Source organism: Mandrillus leucophaeus, unplaced genomic scaffold (genome assembly GCF_000951045.1).
Source record: "Mandrillus leucophaeus isolate KB7577 unplaced genomic scaffold, Mleu.le_1.0 Scaffold413, whole genome shotgun sequence".
In the NCBI taxonomy this organism is placed as follows: domain Eukaryota; kingdom Metazoa; phylum Chordata; class Mammalia; order Primates; family Cercopithecidae; genus Mandrillus; species Mandrillus leucophaeus.
This window is the reverse complement of record NW_012104399.1, coordinates 652,378-672,699: the sequence shown is the minus strand read 5'-3', so window position 1 is coordinate 672,699 and position 20,322 is coordinate 652,378. Positions and strand designations below refer to the sequence as shown.

General features: G+C 38.3%; 1 protein-coding gene across 1 annotated transcript in view; it reads left to right on the top strand.

Annotated features, from left to right (window-relative positions):
* The window catches only part of DBT (dihydrolipoamide branched chain transacylase E2), a 74,693-nt gene that overhangs the window by 35,157 nt on the left and 19,214 nt on the right, over positions 1-20,322 (top strand). The window contains exons 5-8 of the mRNA XM_011992528.1: positions 10,042-10,163; positions 12,605-12,821; positions 14,217-14,383; positions 17,171-17,248. Of these exons, the coding sequence (XP_011847918.1) occupies positions 10,042-10,163; positions 12,605-12,821; positions 14,217-14,383; positions 17,171-17,248 (584 nt within the window). The remainder of the gene's footprint in view (positions 1-10,041; positions 10,164-12,604; positions 12,822-14,216; positions 14,384-17,170; positions 17,249-20,322) is intronic.

Sequence of the window (20,322 nt, the reverse complement as noted above, 5' to 3'; positions counted from 1 at the left end):
GTTTGAGACGGAGTCTTGCCGTGTCGACCAGGCTGGAGTACAGTGGTGTGATCTCGGCTCACTGCAACCTCCACCTCCCAGGTTCAAGCGACTCTCCCATCTCAGCCTCCTGAGTAACTGGGACTACAGGTGTACGCCACTGTGCCTGGCTAATATTTGTATTTTTTTATAGAGATGGGGTTTCACCATATTGGCCAGGCTGGTCTTGAACTCCTGACTGCAAGTGATCTGCTGGCCGCAGCCTCCTAAAGTGCTGGAATTACAGGCATGAGCCACCACGATTGGCTTATTTCCATTTTATATGATCGACAGACCATATGTAGATTTCCTGAATTATCTCCCAAATGTCCTTGATATTTCAATTGATTTTTTTTAAACTAGGATCCAATATAGGCCCATACATTGTACCTAGTTGTTATATCTCTTAAGTTTCTTTTAGTCTAGTTTATCCTCTTCTACTTTTGTTTCATGACACTTATTTGAAGAGATTGCCTTTGTTTTGCAGAATGTCAGACTTTTTGGATTTGTCTTGTTGCATTGTGGTGTTATTTAACTTGTTCCTCTAGTCCTTATATTTCCTATAAGCTGGAAGTAAGTTTTAAAGGCTGAATTCAGGCTGGGCTCAGTGACTCACACCTGTAATTCCAGCACTGTGGGAGACCAGAGTGGGTGAATCACTTGAGGTCAGGAGATTGAGACCAGCCTGGCTGGCCAACATGGTGAAACCCCATGTCTACTAAAAATACAAAAATTAGCCGGATGTAGTGGCACATGCCTGTAATCTCACTTACTCGGGAGGCTGAGACAGGAGATTTGCTTGAACCCTGGAGGCAGAGGTTGTGGTGAGCCAAGATTGTGCCATTGCACTCCAGCCTGGGCAACAGAGCGAGACTCTTATCTCAAAAACAAACACACAAACAAAAGAAAAAACAAAAACAAAACAAAACAAAAAAATAAATAAAATTAAAAAATAAAGGCTGAATTCAAGTTAAATATTTTGGGTGGAACACATAATAGATCATGTTGTGTACTTCATGTTGCTTCACATCAGGATACACTTAACATCTGATGACTGCCATAGTGATGCTAAGTTTAAACACTGAACTAGGATAATGATACCCCCTACCCCTCTATTGTAGAGTTGTGTTTTCCCCTTTGGTAACCAGAAAATTATGTATGTAGTGTTAGCTTTGACACTAAATAAGTAGGTTCGAATATCATTTGAGATCCTTCCTAAGTCAATAATTGCTTTGGTGGTTGTAGAATGATGATTTTGGGATTCTGTCATTCCTTTAACATTATTAGCTGGCATTCTTCTGTCAAGTGGACCTTTCTCCTGTATCGGGGGGGCTATCTGTGTTGGGGCTACCTGTATGCTAACTGTATGAAATACAGTTCCTATGAAATACGGTTCTTACTAGAAAGAAAATAAATGCTTAATTCTTTCCCTTTACTGGTTCTCGAAGTAAGGAGTTCCTTTAGTAGTCACTTCAAATGGTGATACTAATTTTTCCAACATTCTCAGTGTGTGTGTGAGTGTATGGTCACATGTCACGTAACGATGTTATGGTCAACAGACTGCATACACAATGGTGGTCCCATAAGATGATAACACATCTTTACTATACTTCTTTTGTGTTTACATATGTTTAAATACACAAATATTTACCATTGTGTTACAGTCACCTACAATATCCAGGACAATAACATGCTCCACAGGTTTGTGACCTGGGAGCAATGGGCTATTTCATATAGCCTACGTGTGTAGTAGGCTACACCATCTAGATTTGTGTAAGTGCACACTCAAGTTTGGATAATTGTGAAATCACCTAGCAATGCATTTCTCAGAACATACTCCCATCATTAAGCAATGCATGACTGTATTTCAACTGATTTCATGTGTTTAATCGATTACAGTCATTATTCTTCTGGATGCTCAAACCCGTTACAGTAGTGACCCCTTCAAGCTGGCTCCTATGTGTTCTATTAACACGGTCCTGTTAACTTTTAAAAGCTTCCTTGCTTTTGGCACAAAAGATGTTCTGGGATTCACCTCATACTTTTCCCACCCACACCTGGAATCATTCTTTTCTTCAGGGGCTCTTGTTCCTTTAAGTATTAGTATAGAATGAGTAAGAGGCTATAATGTGGGCATTAGGGGTGCTTCGTATTACTTTGATTCTAAATTTCTTTTGAAAGACATTATTGGCTAGGCACAGTGGCTCATACCAGTAATCTTAACATTTTGGGAGGCTAAGGTGGGAGGATCACTTGAGCCCAGGAGTTTGAGACCAGCCTGGGTAACATAACAAGATCTCATCTCTACAAAAAATAAAAAATTAGCCAGGTGTGGTGGTATGCACCTGTGGTCCCAGCTACTTGGGAGGCTGAGGTGAGAGGATCACTTGAGCCCAGGAGGTAGAGGCTGCAGTGAGCTAGTGAGCTCTGTTAATGCCACTGCACTCTAGCCTGGGTGACAGCAGGACCCTGTCTCAAAAAAAAAAACAAAAAAACAAACAAAAAAAAACCATGCTTTTGTGATTTAGAGAAGTTTAAAGAAAAACAAAACAAAACAAAAAATTCACCTTTAGAATTACCTGAAATAAACACAGATTTTTTTTTTTTTTTTTTTGGATTCACATTTAGAAAGGAAAGAGTGTTTCATTCTTGGCGTAAACTGAGACAAGTAAGGATGCCAAACAGTACTATGGATGTCATGAAATTAGAATGCCCAAGCTGGAAACCAGATTAGATACCAATTTAAGCCATCTAAAAAAACTAGTTATTTATATGAACAAGTAAACAGTCAGAGTTTGTTATTTGTTTTGTTCTGTTTTTTGATACGGAGTCTTGCTCTGTTGTACAAGCTAGAGTGCAGTAGCATGATCATAGCTCATTACAGCCTTGAATTCCTGGGCACAAGCAGTTCTCGCACCTTAACTTCCTGAGTAGTTAGGACTCCATCATGCCCAGCTAATTGGCCTTTTGATTTTTTTTTTCTTTTTTTTGAGATGAAGTCTCACTCTGTCTCCCAGGCTGGAGTGCAGTGGCATGATCTCAGCTCACTGCAACCTCTGCCTCCTGGGTTCAAGCGATTCACTTGCCTCAGCTACCTGAGAAGCTGGGATTACAGGCATGTGCCACCACACCTGGCTAATTTTTGTATTTTTAGTAGAGATGAGGTTTCACCATGTTGGCCAGGCTGGTCGTGAACTGGGCTCAAGTGATCTGCCTGCCTCCGCCTCCCAAATTGCTGGGATTATAGGCATGAGCCACTACACCTGGTGCTGGTTTTGTTTTTAGTTTGTTTTGACATCTCAAGTAAGATCCAACTTAATAAGCCTGGGTATAGCAAATTACAAAATCACCGTACATTTTGTAGGGGGCCTGTTTTTTTCTGGAGAATTTTTTTCACAAAAATTAATATTCTCTATAACATGATAAATCTTAAAGAAATTATGCTGAGTGAAAGAAGCCAGACCCCACCCCTCAAAAGAAAACATGCTATATGATTCCATGTACATAAAATTTTACAAAATCCAAACTAATCTGTAATGACAGAAAACCAATGAGTGGTTGCCTGGTGATGGAGTATGCAGGGTAGGAAGGGTTGGGAAGGAGGGATTACCAAGGGGTACGAGGAAACTTCTGGAAGTGATAGACGTGTTCATTATCTTGATTATGGTGATGTTTTATGAGTATATACATATTTCAAAGCTTATCAGATTTTATATATATATATTTTTTTGTTTGTTTTGTTTTTTGTTGTTTTTTTTCGAGACAGAGTCTCACTCTGTCGCCAGGCTGGAGTGCAGTGGCATGATACTGGCTCACTGCAACCTCCGACTCCCTGGTTTAAGTGAATCTCCTGCCTCAGCCTCCCGAGTAGCTGGGATTACAGGCAGGTGCACACCACCACACCCAGCTAATTTTTGTGTTTTTAGTAGAGACAGGGTTTCACCATGTTGGCCAGGATAGTCTCGATCTGCTGACCTTGTGATCCACCTGCCTTGGCCTCCCAAAGTCCTGGGATTACAGGCGTGAGCCACTGCGCTGAGCCTCAGGCTTTATATTTTATGTATATGCAGTTTATTGTGTGTCAGCTGTATCTCAATAAAGCTTAGAACAAAATTAATGACATCGGATAGGTTATGTTTACAGTAGAAATTATCTGACAATATTCTACATAAACAACTGATAACTTGCTAGCCATTCTATTTCATTTGCCATTCATAATATGTTCTAAACAATTATCTTGCATACTAGTTTTATTTCACATCTGTACCTTTTTGCTTTTACATTTGGACTTGTTTTTTATATTTTTATTGTAATAATAAACTATGAAGCATAAGCCCATGTATCAAATAAGCAGGCCTATAGAACATTACCTTCAGTTTAATGAGAGAAATTTATATATGCTTCATTTTAATTGTGGAAATGAGAAAGATTTCTAAATATTTTATGTATATATTTTCTTAAGCAAGAATTTGTAGTAATATTGAATTTACGTTTTTTCTGTCTTAATGCTAGTAAAACCAATTATATAAAAAACTAACAAAAGTCTTCTAGAAGTATAAATTATATTATTAACATTTTATAGGTGGAAAGTTATTACAGCATAGAGCCATGAAGGGTAGAAGAGATCAGGACTAGACATCTTAATAGTAGTATTGGAAATTAAGTCCTATCTTGTAATGCCAATTATATTCTATAGTACTGTCTTTTGTAACATAGTCATAGTCTGCTTTTCAAAGCTGGAGGGTCATGGTAATTTTGGTGAGGGAAACTGTATTTGTGACCTCCAAGTTCTATCTATGAGTGCTTTGACTATAGACAGACCTCTACTTAAAAACAGTTTATTGGACTCACTTATGCCAACTTGTATCTGTGACATATAAGAAGGTATATATTATTTTAAAAATTGCAAGTTGAAATCCAGTTACTTAATTTTTTTTTTTTTTTAGTTACTTAACATTATCACCATTATATCAAAGCTATTCCATGTTTCAGTGCCTTGTCGACTGTAAACTTGGTTTAGACCATGTGCAGTCACTCATGCCTGTAGTTCGAGCACTTTGGGAGGCCCAAGTAGGAGGATGATTTGAAGCCAGGAGTTTGAGACTAGCCTGGGCAGCACAGCAAAACCTCATCTCTACAAAAATTTTTAAAAATTAGCCAAATGTGGTGGAGCACACCTGTAGTCCCAGCTATACAGGAGGCTGAGGTGGGAGGATCACTTGAGCCCAGAAGTTTGAGGCTGCATTGAGCTATAATTGTGCCATTGCATTCCAGCCAAGGGACAGAGCAAGACCCAGTTTCTTAAAAAAAATACACACACAAAACAAACAAAAAAATTAGATGGGTGTGGTAGTACACCCCTGTAGTCCTGTCTACTCAAACAGAGGAAACCCTGTCTCAAAACCAAAAGAAAACTAAAACCAACTCAGTTTAAATTGTGTTACCTCGAGTTGTCTTTACGGCTGATGTGGTGACAGATGCTTTCTGTACCCTCTATTTATTTAATACAGTAAAATGATTCCTCACTTTTCTAAACAACTAGAGCTCTTTGTACCAAAACTTTTCAAAAACTTTTTTTTCAGAGAAATCATTAATTTTGTTTTTAAAACTTCATATATGTTACTTCTTAAAGTGAGGATATTGAGTAAGCTTTTTTGATTATGCAAAGACACGTTATGAACATTCACCATTGTACTATAAACAATACAATTCTGCATTTGATTTTTAGTTTTTCAGCCTGTTTAGATTGTCATTGTGCCAGGTCATCACTCACCTTCCTTTCTGAGAAGACATATAACCAAGTTTGTTAAGAAGTATTTGCTAACAGTGGCAAATAGGAGCTGATGAACAGTCTAAATACCTTTCCTCTGGGTCAAGTGCACGGTTTTAACGCTGAGGCTGTGTGGCACCTATTTTAGGTACTCTGGGCCATGAAGCTTTGTTAAGATGAAGTTGCCAGGATGCTCTACCACCAGATAAGTGGAGAGTTACTATACCTAATTGAGAGGTACCATGGGGCAGTGAAAGGAGGAGAAAGAGGGACGTGAACTTTAGAGGAATACTTTATAAAACTAACATTATTCTGCCATTATATTGCATTTACCCCTTAACATCAACATATATTGTTGATTGGTTTCTCTGTGCTAATACTATATATACATCTCATTTAACAAACGTAATATCTGCTTTTGACACATGGACCATTGAGACTCAGAGGTTAAATTACCTGCCTATGATTACATAGCTACTAAGTGGTGGAGCTAGGATTTGACCTCAGCTCTGTTTAATGTGAAAGCCCATGCTCCTAACCACTTTGTTACACTGATAATTTAGTTCAGAGAGGATGGATATCTGCTTCATTTTGCATCTAAACCAATGGGACTTACTTTCTAATACTGTACATATGCATATTTACAAAATTCTGCTGCAGCAACACAGTTTAGTTTATAAATACATAGATTTTATAATATTGAAATGTTTACCAGGATTAGTATAAAATATTTTAAAGAAAATCTCTTTGACATAAAACCATTCCAAGAATGTAGTATATCATCTAACTAAATTACATTCAGTAACATAAATTGCATGGTTCAATGCTAGGCATAGTAGGTGCTCTTGGTAGCTATAACTGTTCATTTTGTACAGCCTATTGTAGATTAAATTGATTGAATTCACTGTTTTAATAATTTGAAGTGAAAAAGACAATGCAATGAAATGTCCAGTTTGGATGTCCTTAATTTTCAATTTATAAACATTTGGTTGAAATATAAATTGAATGAAGAAAGGTCTTCCAAACACACTTGAATACTTTAGTATTTCAAAGCATTTTCCTTAAAAGAATTTCTCCTAGCTGAGTGAATTAATTGGATCACTTAATGTTGTTCTTAGAAATACCTAAGAATATTGCAGTTTCACAGTTTTATCAATTCATATTATTCTTTTATTTAGTTAACCTGAAATAATGTGGTTTTGTTATAAATTTGCTTTCTACGAGGAATCACCTTAACACTAAATTGACAGGCTTCATAAGAAAAAGTGCTTACTTACCAGAGTTCATTTGCTGTTTCTTAAAATTAGTTAAAGCTTTAACTGTACTCTAATTCCCTAACCGAAGATCAATCATCAAAGGCTAAAATCTCACATATTAGATTGTAATGCTAGAAACATGAAAGTCATATCAACTGGGGAGACTTGTGAAATTCAAGTTTGGTCAACTTCATCCCCCTTAGAGTCCGTTTCTACATTGGTAACTTTAAGAAATCTTCCTGCATACTCATAACCTTTTTGTAATCAGAGGAAAAATATGTGTAAAAACACTGAAGGAGGACAAGGCAGGAGGATCACTTGAAGCCAGAAGTTCAAGACGAGCCTGGGCAATGAAGTGAGACACTGTCTGTATTTTAAAAACAAATAATAAAAAAGCAAAAAATAAAACACTTTGAAGATTATTTAAAGTGCTGTGTAGTAAGGTGGTATTTTATTACTTGGTTAAGAGACAGCGTTCTTCCAACAACTACATGACTATTAGAAGTAATACATGAGTGACTTCTCACAAGTAAGTTTGTCACTCATATTTACACCCAACTTACTCTAAAAGGGTAGTACTTTATAGTTAATGTATCACAAAATGTTTTCCAGAAAGGTGAGTAGCAATAAATTACTTGGTCTTTTGGAAATAATGTAATAATTTTTGTATATGATATATTTGGATATTTATACCTTGTCTTCAGCAAATATGCATTATCCAAGTTAGCATTGGAGTTCCTACCATATTGGGGTTCCTACCATTGAATCCCCTGATTTTCCTTTGGATCTTGGTTCCTCATGCTAATCTTTCTTACTCATTTCTCCAATGACTTTAACAGATGTAGGGAATATACAGGGATTCTGAAAATTCAACAAAATTATGCCTTGAACTATAGGAGTTGTATTCTAGCTACTTTGACCAGAAAGAAAATTTACTAGGTCCATGAACTAATGGAAACAGCACAGACTGAGTCAGCCCCAGGACTGAATTCAGCAATTAGATTTATTAGGTGTCTGACCTTGAGCCAATCCGTTCAGTCAAACCTCACTTTTTAAAATGTCTGTAAAATGGGGTTAATAACACCTATCTTAAACAGTTGGAATGAAAAGTAAATTAAGATACTGCATATGCAGCACAGTATTTGACACATAATAGGTGCTCAATACAAGTTTTGGGGTTTTTTCTCTTCCCTTCCTCACCTTTAGGAGAATTTCTTTGTAGCTCCACTGGGCCAATTCATAGACTAGTAAAGAGGAATGAATAGACTGTCTTACTACAGTTGTAGCAGTAGAAGATTTTTATTTACCTAGAAATGAATGTCAAAACTGTCAAAGCAAATTCAGTTGTCTGTTCATTTTCAGAAGTTCTGTCAGTCTTTAATCTACCAATTCAGACTGATTCTGCTATACATATACATCACTGATTTCCTAACAGCAGAATTTGACAATTAAATGTTCTCAATAACATTTTTCTTTTGCGTGCAGAAATATATGCTAGTAGCCTGAGATGCTTTTTCTAATTACAAGAACCCAGAACTAGAGAATAAAACAACCAAATTAGCATTAGCCATAGCAGTTCTTTTTTCTTTTTCTTTTTTCTTTTTCTTTTTCTTTTTGAGGCAGCCTTGCTCTGTCACCCCGGCTGGAGTGCAGTTGTGCGATCATGACTCATTGCAGCCTTGACCTCTTGGGCCCAAGTGATCCTCCCACTTCAGCCTCCTGAGTAGCTGACACTACAGGCACACCCCACCACACCTGGCTAATTTTTAAATTTTTTGTAGAGAGAGGGTCTCCCTGTGTTGCCCTGGCTGATCTTTAACTCCTGGCCTCAAGCAGTTCTCCCACCTTTACCTCCCAAAGTGTTCGTGTGAGAGGTGTGAGCAACCATGCCCAGCCACCACGCATTTCTTAAACTATTCAAAGCAGAGCAAACTTTTAAATACTATGTCATCTCAGGAAAGTGTTTAAGATTGTCAAAGATTTTATGATTCTTGTCTGGTGCGGATTTTTTTGAGACTGGGTCTCACTTTTTCACCCAACCTAGAGTGTAGAGGTGCCAACATGGCTCATTGCAGGCTCGACTTCCTGGGCTTAAGTGATTCTCCTTCCTCAGCTTCCTGTGTAGCTGGGACCACACATGTGTGCTATCGTACCCAGCTAATTTTTAAAATTCACTTGTAGAGACAGTGAGTCTCACTTTATTGCCCAGGCTGGTCTTAAACTCCTAGGCTCACGTAAGTGATCCACCCACCTTGGCCTGCTAGAGTATTGGGATTACAGGCATGAGCCACTGTGCCAAGCCCATTCTTTCATGTAATTTATCTTACATTTGATCCTTATTCCACACTGCTTATAAATATAAATGAGAATTTTATTAGAAAAATGTTCAAAATACAGTTTTTTTTTGTTTTTTGTTTTTGTTTTTTTTTTGAGACAGGGTCTCACTGTCATCCAGGCTGGAGTGCAGTGATGCAAGCTCATTGCACCCTTGACCTCCTGGGCTCAAGCAATCCTTCCATCTTGGTCTCCCAAGTAGCTGGGACCACAGGCGTGTGCCACCAAGCTTAGCTAATTTTTAAATTTTTTGTACAGATGGGGTCTCCTTATGTTGCCACAGCTAGTCTTGAATGCCTGGGCTCAGGTGATCCGCCTGCCTTGACCTCCCAAATTGCTGGGATTGCAGGCATGAGCCACTGCACCTAGCCACAACACATTTTAAAATTTCTTGAGGAAAACTCTCTTTTTTTAACTTGTAGCTGCTATATTGTTTCAACAGGAGTGACATATCCACCAGATACTAATAATTAAAAAGTACCAGGTACTAGCACACATACGCCCCCACTCAACCCATACCATTAGGATAGTTGTGTTTTCCTGTTCTGAAGTAGTTCAACTTTTATATATTTAGACGATAACTTGAATTTATGTAGATATTATAGGCCACTAAGATTTAAAAAAAAAAAATTCAACTGAAGTTAAGTTTTATCTTGTTACCAGATTCAGAAGAAGATGTTGTTGAAACTCCTGCAGTGTCCCATGATGAACATACACACCAAGAGATAAAGGGCCGAAAAACACTGGCAACTCCTGCAGTTCGCCGTCTGGCAATGGAAAACAATGTAAGTTCTCTTAATATTTAAGTCTGAGATTGTATAGAAAGTGTACATTTGTATCTCTGAAAAATTAGCCAACTATCCCATGATGAAATGGCTCAGTGAAATTAAGGAAACATGAAAATATTTGCTACTGAAAAATGATAGTTGCATAAAAATACATGGGAGAAAAGAGAAGTTGTAAACTTATTACTTACTGTCAATTGAGCACTGTGATTTTATTATTCTTTCTTGGAGCCTAATAACAGTAAGAGTTACCATTTATTGAGCACTTGTAAATACCAAGTCTTAGGTCAGGTATTTTAGAGGCACAGCACGAGATAGGAATTTGAAAGAGGGAAAACCTGTAAAGGGAACGAAGGAGGCAGGATAAGAAAGGGAAGAGAAGGGAAACTGGCCAGACATGGTTATGGTATCAAGCATCTGGCCTGTCCCAAAGCTTGCCATGGTCCTAAGGAAAAAAAGAAAGACTCCGGCCTGATCTGAGGGTGAAGGGGATAACCACAGAATTACTGCTTTGAGGCAAGGAGGCCCGCCTTTTGTATTTCCTCTGCCAGTCATTGACTGAATGGAAGGTGGAATGCCAGGCAGGGTGGCTCCCTGGCACTGGGATAGGTATTTACATATTCTCATTTAACCCCGTAAGATAAGGAGCTGTTTTAAGACTTGGAGGGTTTAAGTAACTAGTCTAAGGTCATACAGCTAACACAGCAACAGAGCTAGGATTCGAAAGTGAGTCTATATCACTCCAAAACCTGTGCTCTTAGACGTTACATACAGTCTCAACAATCATTGCCTCCATTATTTGAGCACATATGTGCCAGAAACTATAGACACATTATCTGTAATCCTCACAAGGACCCTGCAGGAAGGTTGATTAACTTATCTAAAACCAAGTAAACTGAACTAGGAATTTGAACACAAATCTTTCTGGTTCTGAAGCCTGAATACTTTCCACTGTGCCCCACAATGAGAGTTTTTTTTTTTGTCTCTTTTTGAGAAAAGTAAGGTTGCTGTGGGAAAAAAATAAAAGTTTATATTTTGTGAAATATGTAATAGAGTCATTAAAATGTTCATATTCTTTCAGCCAGTTATCCTGCCACAGGGGAACAATTCCCAGAAAATAATCTAGGATACATTCTTCCTTGTATTTTATATAGCCAAAAATTAGAAGATGCATACGTGTTCAAAGTCAAATTATGTTATGTATCCTTGATGAAATTTTATGTAACCCTTAAATGTGTTTAACTATGAAGACCATTTGGCATAGCAGAAAATAGATATAGTAACATGGAACACTAGGTTATTAAGGGCATCCGATGAAATAATGATTTAACATATTGCTTTGAAATCTATAAAGCATTTTAATAATTTTTTTCTTAATAATATAGAAAGGAATATATAGAAGAAATGTATGATTTCGCTTTCCTAAAACACTCCCTCAAGATGTGGATAGGATACTTGGGTAGAATGCTTGTGTGATTACTAAAAATTAAATATTGGATTTAGTTATCAGAAATCATCTTTTTTCTTTCAGTTTGCATATTTATGAATTGAGGTTGTTTAAAATTAAGAACCAGTGGCATTTACAGTTGTTTGTAACTGCCTAAAAATTATTTGTTTAAATTTTCATAGTCCATTTGTTACACACTTAGTGCTTGCCTTAGTAAAGTCCTTTATTATTTTAGACATCCTTAGAGATGCACTAATACAAATGAAATGGGGCCTATTCCTAAGAAATTAATACATACTATATGTGAGGAGATCATTCCAAGCTCTTATGTTTGTTTGTATTTAAATAGAATTAAATGTTTTGTACTGATCTTTCCAAAGCAACTACTAGGAAAATAACATTTGAGAGAGCTTTTGTATTATGATCATCTAAGCTGTTACATTTTTAACTGATAGCCAACGTCAGAAACATTGGTCTAAATTTGGTAGAGCATTTAGTTTCTCTTAAATTCTCAGCTCTCCCTCTTCTTATGTAGTCCCCAAGAATAGAAAAGGTCAAGTAAGAATTATGCAAGAGATTTTAAAATACTTGAGTATAAAAATGTAAGTTTTCAGCTGGGCAAAGTGGCTCACGCCTGTAATTCCAGCACATTTGGGAGGCTGAGTTGAGAGGATGGCCTGAGGCTAGAAGTTCAAGACCAGCCAGGGCAACAGAGTGAGACCCTGTCTCTACAAAATTTTGTTTTAAAAAGTAAGTTTTCATAAATAGCTCTAGATTATATATAATATAGATACCCATTGGTTATCACATGCACATGTGAACCGTGTATACAAAGTAATAAATGATTACTTAAGTAGAAAATGAAAAGGTTATTTCTTTTTACTAATTTATTGGACAGATATATTTTACCGTCAACTGATCAAATTCCATTTTGAAACTTTAATGATATTTTTAAGTAGTTGTATTTTTGGCATTAAAATATATCATTTTTTAGATTAAGCTGAGTGAAGTTGTTGGCTCAGGAAAAGATGGCAGAATACTTAAAGAAGATATCCTCAACTATTTGGAAAAGCAGACAGGAGCTATATTACCTCCTTCACCAAAAGCTGAAATTATGCCACCTCCACCAAAGCCAAAAGACATGACTATTCCTATACCAGTATCAAAACCTCCAGTATTCACAGGCAAAGACAAAACAGAACCCATAAAAGGTAATGATAATAATAATAATATAAGGCAATAGTTCATTTATTTTGGGGGAAACTACCTCAGTAAACTATACGTTACTAATATGGTGTTTTTAAGTCTTACTGAAGGGAAAGTTCAACCTCAGTCAGCATATAATTTGTTTATTTTTTGTGTGTGTGTGTGTGTTTTTTTTTTTTTTTTTAGACCGAGTCTGGCTCTGTGGCCCAGGCTGGAGTGCAGTGACGCGATCTCAGCTCACTGCAAGCTCCAGCTCCCGGGTTCACGCCATTCTCCTGCCTCAGCCTCCCGAGTAGCTGGGACTACAGGCGCCTGCCACCACGCCCGGTAGAGATGGGGTTTCACCTTGTTAGCCAGGATGGTCTCGATCTCCTGACCTCATGATCCGCCCGTTTCGGCCTCCCAAAGTGCTGGGATTACAGGCTTGAGCCACCACGCCCGGCCTTATTTTTTTATTTTTTTTGTTTTTGATACGGATTTTTGCTCTTGTTGCCCAGACTGGAGTGCAGTGGCACGATCTCAGCTCGCTGCAGCCTCCGCCTCTCAGGTTCAAGCGATTCTCCTGCCTCAGCCTCCTGAGTATCTGGGATTACAGGTGCATGCCACCATGCTCAGCTAATTTTTTGTATTTTTAGTAGAAACAGGGTTTCATCATGTTGGCCAGGCTGGTCTCAAACTCCTGACCTCAGGTGATCCACCCTCCTCGGACTCCCAAAGTGCAGAGATTACAGGCATGAGCCACTCACCATGCCTGGCCATAATTTTTAAATGATGAAATAACAGCTTTTCCGGGAAACACTTCCAGTTTATGTATACCATTAACTTCTGAAGAGGAATACATTAGCAGGTTTCTTGAAGTATAAACTTGTATACTGATAATTGCTCTGTTTGAAGACACACAGGATGTTTTAAACATTCACTGTTTGTAGTTAGCTTTCAAAATAACTAGTTCTGATTTGTTATTTATAAACTCTTGGAATGATTAACTTCCAGAAGAGTGGCTTTGCAGGAAAGCTGTTAGGGAAATACATGGCTTGCATTCTTTTGAATTTTTTATATAACACAGCATTTAATGCAGTTACCTGCTATGTTATTGCATTTGCCACTGAGTGTCATGATGCAGTCAATGTTCCAGCTTTGAAATTAGTGACTTTCAATGTAAGGTAATGTAATGAAGAGAGTAGTAAGAAGAAGGGTTTAACTGAGAGAGTAAAGGACATTAGAGAACCTTCCATTTTAGTTCCTTTAAAAAAAAAAAATGAAGAGAGTAGTAAGAAAAAGGGTTTAACTGAGAGAGTAAAGGACATTAGAGAACCTTCCATTTTAGTTTCTTTAAAAAAAAAAAAGGATGAAGAGATTTAAGAATTTAAATAAATGAATAACAATTGAATGCTTTTCAGGCTTTCAGAAAGCAATGGTCAAGACTATGTCTGCAGCCCTGAAGATACCTCATTTTGGTTATTGTGATGAGGTTGACCTTACTGAACTGGTTAAGCTCCGAGAAGAATTAAAACCCATTGCTTTTGCTCGTGGAATTAAACTCTCCTTTATGCCTTTCTTCTTAAAGGTGAGATTTCATTCATTTCAAACAAAACTTGAGTAGGACATTTATTTGTTTGTTTGTTTTTTTGAGACAGAGTTTTGCTCTTGTCAACCAGGCTGGAGTGCAATGGCGCGAACTCGGCTCACTGCAACCTCTGCCTCCCGGGTTCAAATAATTCTCTTGCCTCAGCCTCCCAAGTAGCTGGGAATACAGGCACCTGCCACCATGCCTGGCTAATTTTGTATTTTTAGTAGAGACGTGGTTTCACCATGTAGGTCAGGCTGGTCTCGAACTCCTGACCTCAGGTGATCCACACCCACCTCGGACTCCCAAAGTGCTGGAATTCCAGGCATGAGCCACCGCATCCGGCCCCTCAAGTAGGACATTTAAATTTTGCTTTGCCAACATGCAATGTGTTGACTGTGGCCTTGAATAAAAATATTACTTTTCACAACATCAAATAGTTAGAAAATGTGCCATTTCTTTGTTCAATAGGAAATTATAAAATTGAAATGTCTATATCATATGTTTAGCCACTTATCTTTGAGCTAGGTAGAGACAATTCTGCCAGTTAAGTAAAGCCTTTAATCCTAAAAGGATCACTCCAGCCAAGTCCTGGTTTGAACTAAAATGAGACTTGATATTAATTTTGCAATATCACTGATATATATTTAATATTTATTTTCATTTATTCAACAAACTTATATTGAGGCTCCTGGGAATCATTTCTAGTGCTAAGCCTTGGGACCAGTATAAAATGGAGTAAGATCATCAGCTGACCTTGAGCAGCTTACAGTCTAGCTTACATTAGTGACTGTGCAGCAGCTACCATGTGCCCGGCTCCATACTAAGCATGCTGTATACATTTTCTCTTAATTCTCAAGTAACCCTGACACGTAAATATTACTGTCCCCACTTTCCATTTAAGGAAATTGGGGCTCAGAGAGGTTGAGAAACTTGTTAAGGACTTATAGCTAACAGGTGGAGAAGCTCTTTCAGATTCTGGTCTGTTCTACTCTGAAGGACATACTGATGTCTCTAATGTGAGCATGTTCAGTCCTTTCTCTACACTGCACCAAGACTGGTCTTCTGTAAATCAAATTATTGTAATATTCTCTGATTCTTTTCAGTGGTTCCCTTTCATTGCCTTTAGAATAATTTCCATACTCCTTAGTGTGGCATACAAATGTGTTTTAAGTCTCTGCTGCCTGCCTCTCCGTTCTTATCTCACTCCCTCATATGAAGCTACCCATAATTGCTAGAATACACAATTCCACTCGAAGTGCCCCTTCTTCTCCGTCAAACACCTGCAAATAAATCCCAAATTGTGGTCAGGTACAGACTCCTTCTGTGGCTGTCACTATTTGAATTAAATACTCTTGTTTCCCACTGTTACTTATCTCAGGGCATTGTGAGTGCTTACTCAGTTTTCTCTTCACTTACTCACTGGGCACTGAGCCTCATGAGACAGAATCTGTTCTCCTTTATCTCCCTTTTTTTTTTTTTTTTTCCTAAGAAAGGGTTCTCTCAAGGCAGGCAGATTGCTTGAGCTCAGGAGTTCAAGAACAGCTTGGGCAGAATGGTGAAACCCCATCTCTACAAAACATACAAAAGTTACCTGGGCATGGTGGCACACACCTGTAGTCCCAGCTACTCAGGAGGCTGAGGCAGGAGGATCACTCAAAAAAAGGAGGTTGAGGCTACAGTGAGCTGAGATCATGCCACTGCACTCCAGCCTGGGTGACAAAGCAAGACCCTGTCTCAAAAACAAACAAGAAAAAAACTTCCAAGTCATAAAAATTAAGGAACTCGTAGCAATTCTTTTCGTTGTATTTTTCTTCAGTTGATCTATTCTCTTAACCTGTCCTAATTAAACTAATGACTATGAAATGTCTCTATATGTTTAAACTTTTTTCTTAACTCTCTAGTTCAAGAATTTGATTTTTTTCCATCAAGACCCCTGATGCACTGAGAAAAATAACACAATGCATGTAAAGAACTTTAACAGGGACCAGAAAAGGGCAGTGGGGAAGGGAATTCTTTTTAAGAATGATCTTAAGCATTTTTATTTTGCTATCTTTTAAATTTAATACAATGCATGACCACCACATGTAAGATATGAAACTTGATTATTAGATCCCGAATGGGCAGGGGAACAGATATCAAGAACATTTGGATACAGTTAGGGAAATCTGAATATGGACAGGAGAGAAATGGTAGTAAGTGACAAAAGGAAAAAGAAAGGGAGAAGGTGGCAGAGAGGGAAAATGTAAGTGCTATTCAATGAGACTTGAGCTGTAAAGTAAATGTTCAGGCCATCTCTGCCCTTCAGCTGGCCAAGGACACCAAGTAGCAAATTGGCATCTAATGGTCAGTGCGCTTTGAAATCCTTATTATGTGTTCTTTCCACACAGGGAAATAGCTTACCTGCTTTTTTGTGTTTTGATTCCTAGTTTTGAACCACAGGTTTACTTCTCATGGAAATCTTAAGATTCAACATGTCAGTGAGGAAATCACCTAGAATTTAGGCATTTTCTTTGGAACTTTGGCTGGTCTGCATCATTATTTTGAAAATCTCCTTGATGTTTACAAGCTACCTATCTTTCATTCTTTAATGATTAGGGTGACCTAGTTCTACATTGCTTGAAGGTAACATTGGCAATAATGCGACTAGGTACATGTAGACTTGAAATTAAACTCAGCATAAATAAGAGTTCTCTCTCTCCCTCCTTTTATACCTCTTATTGTTTCAAATTCCCTATCCTTTCTGAGTTGAAAGTGCTAAAATTGCATTCTTTTTCTGTTAAACAGGCTGTTTCCTTGGGATTACTACAGTTTCCTATCCTTAATGCTTCTGTGGATGAAAACTGCCAGAATATAACATATAAGGTTGGCTACGCAGAAAATGTTCTTATTACTAATAGAAGATGGGGCAAATGTGCTTGTAGGTTGGAGAGACTTCTATTGTACTTTAAATAGTGATCTTTTTTAGACTAGAATTAAAGGTATGGGGTAAAACATTAAACTTAAGTCTAATTCTTTGTTGTTGTTTTTGTGTTTAATAATACTGTTTAGCTATGGAGATTCTTAAAACCATTTTTAAGCTTTTTTTTTGTTTTCTGCTTAAAATAATGGAAATATAGCTGTATGGCAGATTATGTTACCCGCTCTACTTACCCTCTCAAAAAGAAGCAAGTCTTTCAAAATTGAATTCCTGGAATTTTAATTTTTTTATTATTATTATTATTTTATTATTTTTATTATTATTGTTATTGGCAGAGTCTCACTCTGTCACCAGTTTGGAGTGCAGTGCTATGATCGTGGCTCACTGCGACCTCGACCTCTCAGACCCAAGCAATCCTTCTGCCCCAGCCTCCTGTGTAGCTGGTACTATAGGCATGCGCCACTATGCCCAACTAATTTTTAAGTTTTTTTGTAGAGACGTGGTCTCATTATGTTGCCCAGGCTGGTGTTGAACTTCTGGTCTCAAGCAATCCTCCTGCCTCAGCCTCCCAAAGTGCTGGGATTACAGGCATGAACCACCACACCTGGCAAATTCCTTGAATTTTAAGATTAAGAATAATTTAAGTGAGAAAAGTAATAAAAGTTTGAATTCAATTTGAGTAAACTCTTCTGTGAGGAGTGAAAGTTTCTTAAGACCGAGAACTCTTTTGGAGATGCTTTTCCTTAAGTTTACTTATCATTAGACGTGTACAGCCAGAGGCTGGGCACAGTGGCTCACGCCTATAATCCCAGTACTTTGGGAGACCAAGGCGGGTGGATTATGTAAGGTCAGGAGTTTGAGACCAGCCTGGCCAACATGGTGAAACCCTGTCTCTGCTAAAAATACACAAATTAGCCAGGTGTGGTGGCCAGCGCCTACAGTCCCAACTACTCAGGAGGCTGAGGTGGGAGAATTGTTTGAACCCAGGAGGCAGAGGTTGCAGTGAGCCAAGATTGTGCCACTGCACTCCAGCGTGGGCGACAAGAGCAAAACTCTATTTCAAAAAGAGAATTAAAAAAAAAAAAAAAGAAAAGAAAGGTATAACCAGAAAGTGAGCTTAGATATTCTGGGAGGTCAGCTCCCATATGGTTAATACAGTAAGCTGTATTAATTTTAATTTTAATTTTAATATCTCCTGATTAAGTATATACTTATCACAAAAATTTCGGTCAAGAAAATAATGATGTTGGCTGGGTGTGGTGGCTCCTGCCTATAATCCCAGCACTTTGGGGGACAGAGGTAGGAGGATGGCTTGAGCCCAGGAATTCGAGACCGGCATGGGCAACAAAGTGAAGAGGCCCCCATCTCTACAGAAAAAAAAAATTAGTGAGGCATGGTAGTGCATACTTACAGTTTTAGCTACTTGGGAGGCTGAGGCAGGAGAATCATATGATACCTGGGAGATGGAGGTTGCAGTGAGTTGTGATCATGCCACTGCACTCCAGCCTAGGTGACAAAGTGAAACCCTGCCTTTGTCAAAAAAAAAAAAAAAAAAGAAAAGAAAAAAGAAAACAAAGATGTTTACCCTCGATTCCATGACCCTAGATAACTCACTGTTTATGTTGAGATATACATCTTTCTAGGATTTCATTTTCACATACTTTTTACAAGATATAGAATTGTTAATATTTTCTTTAACTTGCTTTTTTTCTGTTTCTTTTTCTTTTTTTTTTTTGTTTTTGAGACAGGGTCTCACTCTGTTGCCTGTCTAAAGTATTCCCATAGAGAATATCTATGCTGTGGTGCAATCATCACCTCACGGCAGCCTCCACCTCCCACCTCAGCCTTCCGAGTAGCTGGGACTACAGGCACCTGCCACCATGCCCAGCTAATTTTTGGGGGTTTTTTTTGTAGAAATGGGGTCTTGCCATGTTGCCCAGGCTGGTCTCTGACTCCTGGGCTCAAGTGATTCACCCACCTCAGCCTCCCAAAGTGCTGGGTTACAGGCATGAGCCACTGTGCCCAGCCTCTTCTTTTTCGTTTACTATATTGTAAACATCATTATGTGTCAACACATATAGCTTTGTTATTTATTTAGCCAGTGACCTGTTTATAAACATTATGATTATTCCCAGTTTCTCAAACTAATAAACAGTGTGTACTCAACATCCCTGCATATCCCTACATACTTCTGCATTTAGTTCCTTAACACAAATTTTTATAAATGTTGGTACATATTGTCATATGTTCTCCAAAAAGTCTATACAGGTTAAGCATCCGTTACCTGAAATGCTTGGGACCAGAAGTGTTTTGGATTTAAGATTTTTTTTGGATTATGGGATATTTGCATATACAAAGGAGACATCTTGAGGATAGGACCCAAGTCCAAACATGAAATTCACTTATGTTTCATTTACCCCTCATACACATAGCCTAAGGGTAATTTTATACAATATTTTTAACATTTTTATACGTGAAACAATTTTTTTTTTTCTTTTTTTGAGACGGAGTCTTGCTCTGTAGCCCAGGCTGGAGTGCAGTGGCGTGATCTCGGCTCACTGCAAGCTCCGCCTCCTGGGTTCACACCATTCTCCTGCCTCAGCCTCTCGGGTAGCTGGGACTACAGGCGCCCGCCACCACACCCGGCTAATTTCTTTTTGCATTTTTAGTAGAGACAGGGTTTCACTGTGTTAGCCAGGCTGGTCTTGATCTCCTGACCTCATGATCCACCCGCCTCAGCCTCCCAAAGTGCTGGGATTACAGGCGTGAGCCACTGTGCCCGGCCACATAGTTTTCTTTTTTTCTTTTTTTGACACAGGGTTTTGCTCTGTCACCCATGCATAATCATAGCTTATTGTAACCTAAAACTCTTGGGGTCAAATGATCCTCCCACCTCAGCCTCCCAAGTAGTTGAGACTACAGGCATGTGCCATAATACTCAGCTAATTAAAAAAAATTTTTTTGTAGCGATGGAGTCTTGCTACGTTGCCCAGGCTGGTCTTGAACTCCTGGCCTCAAG